The sequence below is a fragment of the Manacus vitellinus genome, unplaced genomic scaffold (genome assembly GCF_001715985.3).
Source record: "Manacus vitellinus isolate BGI_N305 unplaced genomic scaffold, ASM171598v3 scaffold_1_pilon, whole genome shotgun sequence".
Lineage (NCBI taxonomy): Eukaryota > Metazoa > Chordata > Aves > Passeriformes > Pipridae > Manacus > Manacus vitellinus.
In genome coordinates this window covers 24,208,905-24,221,828 of record NW_021939396.1, presented here as the reverse complement: position 1 = coordinate 24,221,828, position 12,924 = coordinate 24,208,905, and the positions used below count along the sequence as shown (strand labels likewise).

The following is a 12,924-nucleotide window of genomic DNA, read 5'->3' as shown; positions in this document are numbered from 1 at the left end:
ATGAATATTGCCACCTTTCCCCAAATCACCTGCAGTGTTTGCCCCAAAACCTTATGTACTTTTTTTCAAGACATGTGTTTGTCTAATAAAATATATTCTCTGTCTGCAAGTGTTGTCTTGCTTATATATAGGGATAATACCAACTGAAACAGTGCTATTATTTATCAGATAATAGTTCTTAGTATTATGCATCATCGTGAGCATGCTTTTTTTCCATGGTAACTAGAATTGAATGTAATTTTCATTATACATTATTTACATTTCCATTCTTACTTCAGCTGTGTGTGAAGGCTAATCAAGAGAGTTATCTGTTGAATCACTCTCACAATCCAAAGCTCTTTCTCGGTTAATTTACAGGTATTTTCAGGATTTTTAAATAAATGAGTTTGGGTTTTAGTCTCTAAACACAAGATAAACTTTGCAGCATTATGTTTATTTAATTCCACAGGAATCATTGAAACAGGTGAAAATAATTTCAGTCAACAATCCATTAGTCTTTCTGAATGCCAGGAAATTTCATGCTGACCTGATAAAGATAATCCAGAAGGATAGCATGAGCAGCCAGGTACGTGAAGATGTAAATGAGGATATGCTATTTGCTTCATTAATCACAGTGACTGTGTTGAAGATTGTGCTTGCTTTCCTTGCATTTCTTAGAGAACGCAATCAGATACTGAAACAGACATAAAAAGGTAAAATTGAAAATGATTCATTTAGAATAAAATTAATCCTAATCTTAATCAGATTCAGTATGGATTATTTCTTACTATTACTTGAAAATAATATCTTCACTATTTCTGTGTATGATCCTTTAAGAGACATTGAAGCACTGATCCAAAACTCTAAAATTTATGGAAGAACTTATATAACCTCAGATGATGTAAGGCTGGGATTCTAGAAAGACAGAGAGTAGCTACAAATGTGCTTGAATGTGATGTGATTTTTTTCCTATACATGAGTCCATGAGAGATAGACACTTCATTTCTAACTATAAGTAAATTCTGGAGAATTGGGAAGAAGTTACAAAGTGGTAAATTTTCTCAAAGGTAGTATTTCTTTTTCATTTTTTGCACTGATTGTATTGCAAAAATAAACAGTATACAAATTATGTATAACACTTTTTTTTGAAAAAAATCCCTATAAATATAGTATTTTCCAAGTTTATCTGCATATGATTACTGCAACTTCCCGCAACACTTCCTAAAAGGGAAAAAATTAAATTATCATTTGTCTATCAGTACAATGAAGACATTTCAATACTATGCAATGCTTGCTGTAGAAAATTTCATCCAGTTTGGTAAACTGGGCTGAGCAAATCACAGGCATGTCTTAGATAGGTTGTTAAGACAGCAATATGTGTCTACCACCTCTACTGTCCCTTGACAAAGAGTTGTGCTACTGATGTGCACTTTAATAGGTGGAAATTTAGGATTCAGCTCAGAAAATGTGATGCTTTTTATGCTTGGTTCTGCTAGGCTAACTGATTTGGATTGGTATGATAACAAACCTCCAAAGAGAGAGAAATCACTTAGGATGTGCATGGAATTAATATATGAGTTAATTTAATAAGTGTAATAAGTTAATTTAATAAGTTAATTTATACATTACTTAGGAGGGAGATTTTATCCTTTGTCTCTTCTGTAAGGTACTTGGCAGTACAGTTGCCTGAAGTAAATGCATAAATTTTTTTTGTAATTTTTTTTTTGGTGGAATAAATGTCTTTCTGTAGGACATAATGGATGTGGAAAAAAAATGCAGTTTGGATTTTGTCTCTGTGCTCTAGTTCTGGCTTCAGCTCCTATTTCTACTGAGAACTTATACATATTGAAATAATTTTTATAAAAACTCTCCAAATAAAGATAATTTTTAATAAATTTGCATATAAAAATGTTCTTACTAAAATATTAGCATAGCAGATGAGATTGCAGCAAGTTAATCTCATAAAATCACCTATCTTTTCAAGAACATCTTTCCCATCTTTTTAAAGAAAAGCAAAATATCAATTTGAGTATGTATCTCAGTATTCTTCTAAGGTTATACCAGAAAATAATATATATTCAATAGGGTGCTGGATAGAACATGACTTCAGAGAGAATGAGTTAACTTTGATATTGAGAAACAGAATTCATATGCATTGCATTGATTTTCTCTGGTTACTGTGCACTGAACTAGTTTTCCTTGGTGTGTTATTAGTTTGTTGCTTTTATTTCAGTGTGAGCAGAACACATTGCTCTGTCCATTTTCCAATGGAAGTTGTCATGGTGAGTTATCCATAAATTACATTAAAACCAAGATGGATGTAAGTGTGCAAAATGGCTCCACATTTTTCTATATATTTCTAGATGAACTCAAGTTGTATGGAAACTAATATTTTCAGTTAGACCAAACATTCAAGGAAACATGAATGCTAAATCGTATTAAACTCTTAACTTTGGTCTAACAATTCCTGTTTCTCATTTTGTTTTTGACTGACTTTCAGATTTCAAAAGTAGGGTACCCATGAAAGCACCTTTTCTGTGGGAGTGGAAGTTTATAGTGGAGGACTCATTGCCCATGGCAGTGGGGTTGGAACTAGATGATCCTTAAGGTCCCTTCCAACCCAAACCATTCTGTGTTTCTGGGAGTGCCTGCTCATTTCACAGGAACAACTGTGAGCATAATGAGCCAGGTAAGCAGCAGGGGAAACACTTTCCATGTTGCTGCCTGCACTGATCTTCAGATCAGGCCCAGGAGGCTGTTTTGCTCAGCTCTGGTCATGTTTTTTTCCATTCACAGAGTTGAATACTAGTATGGAAAAGTAAAAATACGATAAGATTTTAACCATGTTAAATCTGTGTGATCTTTAAATCCACATAGGAGAAAATCACAGAAAATGTCAACTGAATTATCAGTGACACGATGACTACCCATATTGCACAGTATATCAATACAGTATAGAATAAAGAAAAAACCTAGGAGTTTGCTTTCAATTAAGGATTAAGCTGGATAATTCCACTCTTCCCACATTTTATAACATTTAAATCAAACCAGAGCACTCGCATTCTCATGGGAGAGCTGCAGCAACCTTTTGCAGAAGATACTTTATACAGATGATTTAATTTTGGATTGAATTAAAACACTGTGTTTATTTAAAATGCTTATAAGCATTAAGGTTGGAGCAGATAATCTGTTTGGGAGGCTGTTGTCTGAATTTCTGCATTTATTAACCAGACTCATGACATTTTTATGATGCTACAGTGTTTAGTTTACTTGGGACTGACAGAGTGCTTTGATGTAGCATAGCAACCTGTAATAATGGCTGCCAAAGACTATATTGTATTGTATTGACTATACTGTAAAATTCTATGTGTGAGATGATCTTGCCAGAATGTATTTCAGTTGTCTTGAAGATAAACTGGTTTCTCACATTACAGAAGTGACAGACAGTATAAAATCTCTTTTCTGAAAGCCTAAGTACTAACTTGAGGACTTAAATGCTCTGTTGTTACTTGTACCAACCAGCCTATGGTGATTCTTTGTGGGGCCTTTAAAATAAAAAGCAGGGAGAAAAAAAAGAAAAATACCCGTAAAGAGAAAAACAAAATGTGGAGTTTAAATTTTCAGGAAGGAGGAGAGGAAGAGGACTCAAACCTTAATCCTCATGGCAGTTGCCCTGGAAAGCATGGCAACTTACATCTTTGTCATAAGGAAAAATAGAATCTTTCCTTTCTCCTTTTGGGGAGTACTGTCTGTATCAGCACCAAATGAAACAGTTGCTCTTGCACTGGTCCAAAGAGGGAGCAGGTGTGTACCTATCCCTCCATTTAGAAGCCAGGCAGCCTATAATGCAATGCATCAGGAATTATTACACTGAACAGCCTAGCAGATCTCATAAATCCTTTCTAGGTTTCTATCACAATAATGTCAGACAGGAAGTTCCCTTTAAAATTCTGTATTTTTGTTTGGTATGTATCTGTTGTTGTATGTTGGACAGTGCAAAGACAGTAAATCTCTGGAGATGCAAGTCCAAAAGGCTCTGGCTCTCAGACTACTGTCGCAAAGGAATTATCACCACTGTAAATTTGCATCATGGTGAAATTCTAATTCCCCTCAATAGTTTAAAATCTTTACCTCTGCTCTACCAATGTCATTTAGCTTAACTCATCTTTACATCCAGAATTCCTTTTCTTCATCTTTTTTTTTTTGAGTTGTGTGCATTATGATAACAAACATTTGTTCACAGAATAATGTAAATAAGATGTGCATTATTTTCTAGTTTTCCCTTTATGAAAGCCAGGAATCATTTATCTGTGTGCTGGTTCAGGATGCATTTAGAACAGAGTGTGTTTAGATTAAACACAAGGTGGCCTGAAGTTGAAGAATAAGACCTTTGCAAATCTTGCCAACATAATTTTTTTCTCCAGCAAAAATACGTGATAGCATATTAAAAAATTAACCAAACAAAAGCCAGCACAGTAAAACCTTAGGAAAATGAAACACTCCACTTTACATATTCTTCTTCCTTATGGGTGAATATTAAGTTAAGGCTTAGGCAGGTTTTTAGGTACTATAGAAATCAATGTCATATTAGAACTTAAAAGAGAGTTATATTTTCTATGTATCCCCTGAAAAATCTTCCAAACAAGCCAAGTTATTATCATGACTCAATTAGAAATTCAAATTTGAAGAAACAACTGTTTAATTCTTGAGATACTATGCTATCTAAAACATCTCATTAATAATATGTTCTGCCTGTCATCACTTCATCCCATTGCTCTAAAAGTCCTTCATTTGTGCTTCTAAAATGTGCCATTTGCTTGCTTGATACCCCAGTACATACCCCAGTAAAATTTTTATTGTGATAATTTGGCCTTATTTTGTTGAGCTATCATTACTCTTATATCCAGTTCTTGACTATTCTCTCTTTTAATTAAAGTTTTTCATTTATCCAATGTGCAGGTGAATCTGTGCAGTCATGTCACAGTGAGAGATGTGTTTTGATATTAGACTGCAGTGGACTGAATTTCTTTGACTACACTGGAGTCTCAGTGCTTCTTCAGGTATTCATGATACCAGAAAAATTCTGTATATATTATAATTACACATATGAGTTATTGGGGGAAACTACTTCACCTATATCAATGGACAAACATGTGATTCATGGAAAGGATGAACATAGATCTGGTTTTAAACTGCACTGTGTTTATATATAAAATTGCATTAAAATATTTATAAATATTATGGGTAACAGTACAAATGTACATATCTGCATGAAAGGAAGATGTTTTTCTGAACTTTTTTTTTTTAGTTTTTTTGTTTGTTTGTTTGTTTGTTTTTTTAGTTTTAAAGTTGTTTTAGAGCATATTTGACCCTGTCATGTCAGTTGCCATGGAGCTATGTATAGATTTACCCCTTTAAAATTCCAGGTTTTAATTCTGTGATTTTATGTGTATGTCCTGCTTTCTGCTAAGCCAGAGGTCAAAACACGACCTCCATGTTTTCCTCCTGTGGGTGACATATCCAACAACTGGGTTCAGGCATTGCCAGAGCTCCAAGGTGCTCCCAGAGGACTAGAATCATAGAATCATAGAATCGATTGGGTTGGAAAAGACCTTCGAGATCATCGAGTTCAACCCTTGGTCCAAATCCAGTCCATTTACTAGATCATGGCACTCAGTGCCACGTCCAATCTGCATTTAATAATCTCCAGGGATGGTGAATCCACCATCTCTCTGGGCAGCCCATTCCAATGCCTGATCACTCTCTCTGTAAAGAATTTTCTCCTGATATCCAACTTAAATTTCCCCTGGTGGAGCTTAAGCCCGTGCCCCCTTGTCCTATTGTTGAGTGCCTGAGAGAAGAGACCAACCCCTACCTGGCTAGAACTTCCCTTCAGGTAGTTTTAGACGGTGATGAGGTCACCTCTGAGCCTCCTCTTCTCCAGGCTAAACAACCCCAGCTCCCTCAGCCTCTCCCCATAGGACTTGTGCTCCAGTCCCTTCACCAGCCTTGTTGCTCTTCTCTGGACCTGCTCCAGCACCTCAATATCCTTTCTGAACTGAGGGGCCCAGAACTGAACACAATACTCAAGGTGTGGCCTCACCAACGCAGAGTACAGGGGAAGGATCACTTCCCTGGTCCTGCTGGCCACGCTATTTTTGATACAGGACAAGATCCCATTGGCCTTCTTGGCTACCTGGGCACACTGTTGGCTCATGTTGAGCTTCCTGTCAATTAGTATCCCCAGGTCCCTTTCTGCCTGAAAACTGGTAATCACTGGTTACTGTGGTGAATGGAACTAAACCCAGATGGCTGCTGGCCACAGTTGAGGTTCCCCAGAACCAGTACTGGGCCCAGTCCTGTTTAATATCTTTATTGATGATTTGGACGAGAGGATCAAGTGCACCCTCAAGAAGTTTGCAGAGAACACCAAGTCGGGCGTGTTGATCTGCTGAAGGGTAGGAAGGTTCTGCAGAGGGGTCTGGACAGGCTGGATTGATGGACCAGGGCCAACGGTGTGAGGTTCAGAAAGGCCAGCTGCTGGGGTCTGCACTTGGCCACAACAAACCCATGCAGCGCTACAGGCTGGGGGCAGAGTGGCTGGAAAGACATGGCTTAGCAGTGGACTTGGCAGTGCCTGTTTAATGGCTGGACTCATTGATCTTAAGGGTCCTTTCCAAACTAAACAATTCTATGCATAAAAAGAAGTTCTATATAGCGGATGAAAAATTATGTTCAAAAGCTGTTCCTTACATTTCCATCAGGTCTGGAGTTTAAAAGTTGTGTAGTGAGTACAGAGTTAAATGGGTATGCAAGGTTTGGTTTGCATAATTTTTCTGAGTAAGACAGAAGACTAGATTTGAACTTGGGTCTCAGCCCACGCCTTTTCTTATCCTAACCATTTTTTCAATTTTTTCAGTTACTTCACTTACTCATTGTACAGTGAAGTAAGTGTTGCCTTAAAAGATTTGAAATTAAAACTACACATAGGGATATAGTAAAAAAGAGAACTGGAAAAATAAGGTTAGTGGGAGTTATTCTTTATTACACATCCCTTCAAAGCACAGGGCATTCAATAAAGTATTAATTAAGAAAAAATTGTGAAACTTATTTCCAAAAGATCTTAGAGACCTCTGAACTACAAATTATGTCAAAGAAGTGTTTGACAAATTTGTGGGAGGTAAGTCTGACATGGGCTGCGAAGTGCACAAGTTGGGAGTGAAACCTCTGGATGAATGGCTGGTCCTAAACTGAATTACTCAGAGAAGAACACACTCAACATGTCCTTGTTGTTACACTCCTCCCAAAATGTCATCACTGATGCCAGAGATAAAGGCATTTTTGGACTGAGTATGGCTTTCGGTTTATTTTTAAAAATAGGGTATTCTGATGGGCTTCTCACTGAATCTCGTCTTCCAGAACTTTTCCACTTTATATAGATTATTTAAACATTTTTTTTAATGCAAGAACTGCTTTGAACATTCCTCATCTGGCAGAAAAAGGCTTTACTCTGGTTTTAGAGTCATTTTCACTTTTTTTTTTTTCTCTTTTACTTTCTCTCTTATTCAACATTTGGTCTCTGTGGAGTTGACCATTTTCAAAGAAAGTATAAAGAACAACTTAATGCAGAATGTAGCATGATGGTTATGGTGCTTTTCTGATAAACTCATGAAGTGTCAGAGTTTCCTAGGTCTGATTTCTTTTTGTGTGGACTGGTAGGTAAGCATATGGCAAGGAGATGGAAACAGGAGATCTGGAAATAACCCCCTCAAAAATTATAGTAAAAAATGAAAAATTGTTAATCAAATTCAGTTTTAATTCTTGGCAGAGCTGTAGCGTACTGTGAAGAGGGGGTAGGAAATCAGTGTGGGTTGGTGGTGTTTGCATAATAGAAGGGCTCACTCTGGTGGCTGCTGGCAGTACAGCCGCTACAGCAGCATTCCAGGCGCTTTGCCTGCCTTGGATATAGGCTTTTTGTGTATTTTACTGTCTGTTTAAACAGGTTCTTTTTTTTTTAATTTCGTGTTTTCACACATTTAGATTTACATGGACTGTAAGAACAGACACATCAATGTGTTGCTAGCACACTGCAAAGGCAAGTATCATCTTACAGCAAAAATTTTAATTTGATGGTTTATATATCCTCACTATTTTATCAGTGCTCATGAGTTTGTTTTATTGCAGCTTCCTTGATAAAAGCAATGCAGTACGGTGGATATCTTGAATCTGAGAATCCTGTCTTTTTTGAATCTATTTCTTCAGCAATTGATGCCATTCAAATTCACAGGGTAAGACTTACAAGCAGGGGTAAGTGAAGTGTCAAGGGCTTCTTGGATGCTCACAGCAATTTGTTAAAGTCTGGGAAAGTCTTATTTACCCACTGAAACTTTTGGGCAGAAATCTTTTATCTATCTATTCTCTACAACTGGTCATCAACCTCACAATGCAGTTACCCAGTTTTTTGCTGCTAGCACTCTCTTCACGCCACCATCTCTTTTTTTGCAATGTGTTCTCAATCTCCTATGCTAGATCCAGAGGTACGGTGTTAAGGTGCATTAATCTGGGCACATTCTCCACTTATGTCTCTAGAAACACCTAACACAGCCTCTCAGTGAGGCAAATTAACTCACACCCAGTTCTGCATTACTGACACTACTATCCCTCCTGGGTTGCTTGAAGCTACTTCACACAACACCACTCTGGTCTGACTGAGACCCTTCTGGATCCCCAGCAAGTTTGGTTTGAGCTACAAAGCTTGTCTCTGCCTTGCACTGTAGCATGCCGTGCAGGCTCTCTGGTGGAAGGAGGGGAGAGGAATTGCACGAGGTGGAAGAGAGAGCTAGAGAGAGAAGAAAGGCTTGGCTCAGAAATTGAGGCTTGAGGCTTGAACACGCATTGACTTGAGCATATATTTACTTGCTCAATGATTCTTGCATTCCTTATTAAAAATATTGTAAACCTGGGCTTTCCTCATAAACTATGTGATCCTTTTCCATTGTAATGCCAGTGTAACCGAGTGTGCATTGCAAGTAGTGTGCTTTCCCATGGTTTTATTTATGATTCCAAACATGGCTGGAGCTTGGCTCAAGCCTTCTCCAAGAGACATTAAACTCATCATGGTCTGTGGTTTGGTTGTTTGGGTTTTCCTTAATTTTTTATTTTACTAATTAAATTTGAGTTGCCTATGAAAAAAAAAACCACTTTCCATTGATTTATCCAGATTAAATTGAGTTGGCACAGTTGGTCTAGTGGATTGACCAGAAAAACATGGTCTTTTCAGCTCTTTCCAACATTATTAATTATGTTGCCCTGCAAAAAATAATTTACTGAAATGGTAACTGCAGGGCAAAATAAAAGAGATGGCTATTGTATGTTTTGTCTGGGTCTGATTAGGTGATTTAGAATGAACGTTGTGTCATAAAATGCCTGTATTTTTATTGACATTAATTAACTTTCCTAAGATTCTTTTAAGATGGCTATGCACTAGCATTCTCATTGTATGGCAAAGGCACATAGATAGACCAAACATTCAAAGTGAAAAGGGGGAATTACAGCTCAGAAATCCACTTTTCTAGGAACTGACCACATGTTTCTACCAGAGCTGCTAGGCAACTCAAACTTCGGCATAGTGGCTTAGCAGTTTAGTCTGAAAGGCTTGCATCCAGCCTCAAAATTTAAATGTAATTATGAACAGTGTATATATGCTGCTAATGTTTCTTCAAAGTATTCAAAGTATGAGCTTCAGAGGATTTTATGTGTTTATTGTGTTTAACACCTGGGGAGGGGAATGAAAAGGCAGGGTGACCACAATAGCAGCACCACACTGTAACTACCAGTCTGTCTATATACTCCTCCTGTGACTTTTTAAGATGCTGAGGTCAGTAGGACTTTTGACTGTTTACATTAAGGAGTAGGCAGGATAGAAAAAAATAGGAGGAAGGAGTTGGAGACTAATAGAAAGTGATTCATTCCAACTTACATTTCAGCTTCCCACCACAGAAAGGAATAGTCTTTCACTGTCAGAAAGGTAGAGGCAAGAGGGCTTCATGGTTCATTTCCAACTCTGACTCTGTTCAGAAATGCAAAGATGCTCTTACCTACATCCTCCAATGATAAGGTTGTGTCATTTTAATTTTTATGTTTATAAATTGATAAGAAACTTGCCTGTTGCTTTATGCAGTTCATTCTAATCATAAATAAATTTTTGGAATATTAATCTTTATAGTGGTGGCATTTTCAAGCTAGCACTCCATCTGCTAATTTTACATTATATTCTCAGAAAACTTTATAATACTTTTTTTTCTGTGTCTCTCGATTTAGAATTACAGCAAGTACAGTGAACAGAGTGAAGTGTGATGCCCACTCATTGAGTATGGCTAGTTTCATCTGCTCATATTCAGAATGAACTACACCATGGTTTCTCCTTAGGTTTTTTTCACCAGTGGATCTCATAGATGACCTTTTGTATGCCATATATATTTAGTACATTCAGTAATGATTGATCTACCATTCAGAAAGAAAGTCTTTCAGCTGCTATCACTCAGAGAATGTTCATGCAATTGTTCTATAGTGGTTTTATATCATATTTTTATATCTAGATAAAAATTACATTTAGATAAAAATTATTAAGAAGTAGACATGAGGTACTGACTGTGTTTACCAGTCAGATATATTCTTTTAGATATCTTTTATCATACCATTAGTTGTAATGTGCCTCTGTAGTTTTGTGTATGAAATAGAGACATTTTGAATTCTTAAAAGAGTATGTTATCATTGATAGAGTACATGCAGAGTATACCAATGCATACTGTTTCTAATGTCTTTACTTACCCTTCCTTCTGTTCAAGACAGCCATTTGCTGTGACAGCATCATATCACAGCTATCATATGCTTCCATTTTTCATTCTTGTCTTTGTATACTTTTTAATGCCTGCCCAGGTCCATGGGAAAACTGTGTATACAGAGAAGGCAGTTGCATGTTGATTAAGTGCCCCTTATATTGTCCCCCTCCTCTAGTAGTTGTCATGAGTTATAAGCTGCTACATTTTCAAAGCCACAGGTGTTGTTTAGCTCAAACTGAAGAGGAAAAACTTTTTCTTGTTTCCAGCATAGAATAGTCTTTATTTCCAGTTTGACCTGTGATTTGTTTGATATTGAAATCTTCAGTTATGGCAACTGAGAGATGACAGTGGAGACACATAAAGTGTGAGCCACATTTCAGCCCTAATCCTGATTAGGGATGTGCAGTACTGTGTGTGAACACACAAAGTGGATGGAGGAATTCACAGGTTGAGTATTTGGTTTGTATTTGTAGATTGTCAGCAATCATACTAGATTATACTAGCACATCAGTATCATGTTATATGGCAACACATTGAGGCCTTCCAGTACCTGAAGGGAGCCTACAAGAAACATGCGGAGAGAGTATTTACAAAAGCATGTAATGACAGAAGGGGGATGGCTTCAAATCAAAAGAGAGTAAGTTTAGCTGAGACATTAGAAAAAAATTCTTTACTGTGCAGGTGGAGAGACACTGGAACAGGTTGCCCAGAGAAGCTGTGGATGTCCTAGGCCTGGAAGTGTTCAAGGCAAGGTTGGATGGAGCTGTTAGCAATTTGTTCTAGTGAAAGGTGTCCCTGCCCATGGCAGGGTGTTGTAACTAGATGATCTGTAAGCTCCCTTCCAACCCAACCATTCTATGATACTACGTACAACTTTTTTGCTCTTGCCTTTGTTGCCATATGTGAACACCAGCAATAAAATGCGAGCTGAACAAAAAGGAATCAAAAAATGAGAAAGGATGAGGTAGTAGGATTTTTTTTCTCACTGACTTAAAAAATGTATTGAAGCTAACTGCCCTAATGGCCATCTTAGCACTACAGAGAGGAGGGAAGTACAAGAGTGCTTTGTGCAGCTTGAGTCTAGAGGAAAAATCCAGTGCTGTGTTCTGTTTTCAGCAGCAGTTACATATGTATGCTTGTCTGGGCCATCCTTGCTCTGTCTGCCCAAAGCTGCTGCCTGAAGGAGATGAGGTGGCTCATGGAGTGACTTTCATGTCCCTGCATATAGTTGTGTTAAGACATTGATAAGCTTTTCTTCTAGTCTTGATAATTACACACTGCTAGATGACAATGGGAGAGAGCCATGGGGTTTTTTGCCTTTTCAGTTATGAGTAACTCTTGGAGTTATTCCCCACTTTATCTCACAGATGACCAGAAACGTTCTGTACATATTCTTCTGAAACTGCTTTCATAATTACTATGCAAAAGGTTGATAAATAACTGTGAGAAGCTCATTATACACAGAAGAAATAAATTCCATATATTGTCCCAAGTGCATTAATTTCAGATGCTGTAGTTGATTGCAAATGACTCATTACATCATTGGACTCAGTAACAGGCTATAACATTTGATTAATAATTTCCTCAAACAGTTTTAGTAATTTATTAACACTTTAGAAACTATTTACAATGTACTTTAATTGTAGAAGCATCAATTTTATGTCATGGCTGAATGGAGATTTCTACTTAACTGCGAACTGAATAAATGAATAAATGGTATCTTTTCTACTAAGTTCAGCATTTATTCTTTGGTGGGTAAATGTTTTTTTCTGAAGATGTACAGATAAGTTGATTAATGAAATTGTTAAAAATAAGGTCTTTAGCAAAGATAACATCTACCAGGAGACTTTCAGTTTTGTTCTGAATGATCTTTTAAATGGAACAACACAGATACTTTTAAAATTCCTTGTAGTGTTAGCCCTTGATGAAACCCTCTGCATCAAATGATCAATTTTGTAGTGCTTATCAAAATTACTTCCCATTTCTACTGCTTTCAATAGGAATAAATTTTCCACAGTTAAATGGCTGGTTTGGGATGGACATTTATCTCCCATTAGCTCAAAGATCTTCTAGTGACACAGTGTCATTTTTAAAAGTGTTTCAC

At 37.1% G+C, this 12,924-nt stretch overlaps 1 protein-coding gene across 1 annotated transcript in view; it reads left to right on the top strand.

Moving 5' to 3' along the window:
* The window catches only part of SLC26A7 (solute carrier family 26 member 7), a 69,047-nt gene extending 58,298 nt beyond the window's left edge, over positions 1-10,749 (top strand). The window contains exons 14-19 of the mRNA XM_029959398.1: positions 449-565; positions 2,213-2,261; positions 4,939-5,039; positions 8,020-8,074; positions 8,164-8,267; positions 10,300-10,749. Of these exons, the coding sequence (XP_029815258.1) occupies positions 449-565; positions 2,213-2,261; positions 4,939-5,039; positions 8,020-8,074; positions 8,164-8,267; positions 10,300-10,335 (462 nt within the window). The 3' untranslated portion in view covers positions 10,336-10,749. The remainder of the gene's footprint in view (positions 1-448; positions 566-2,212; positions 2,262-4,938; positions 5,040-8,019; positions 8,075-8,163; positions 8,268-10,299) is intronic.
* The last annotated feature ends 2,175 nt before the right edge of the window (positions 10,750-12,924 follow it).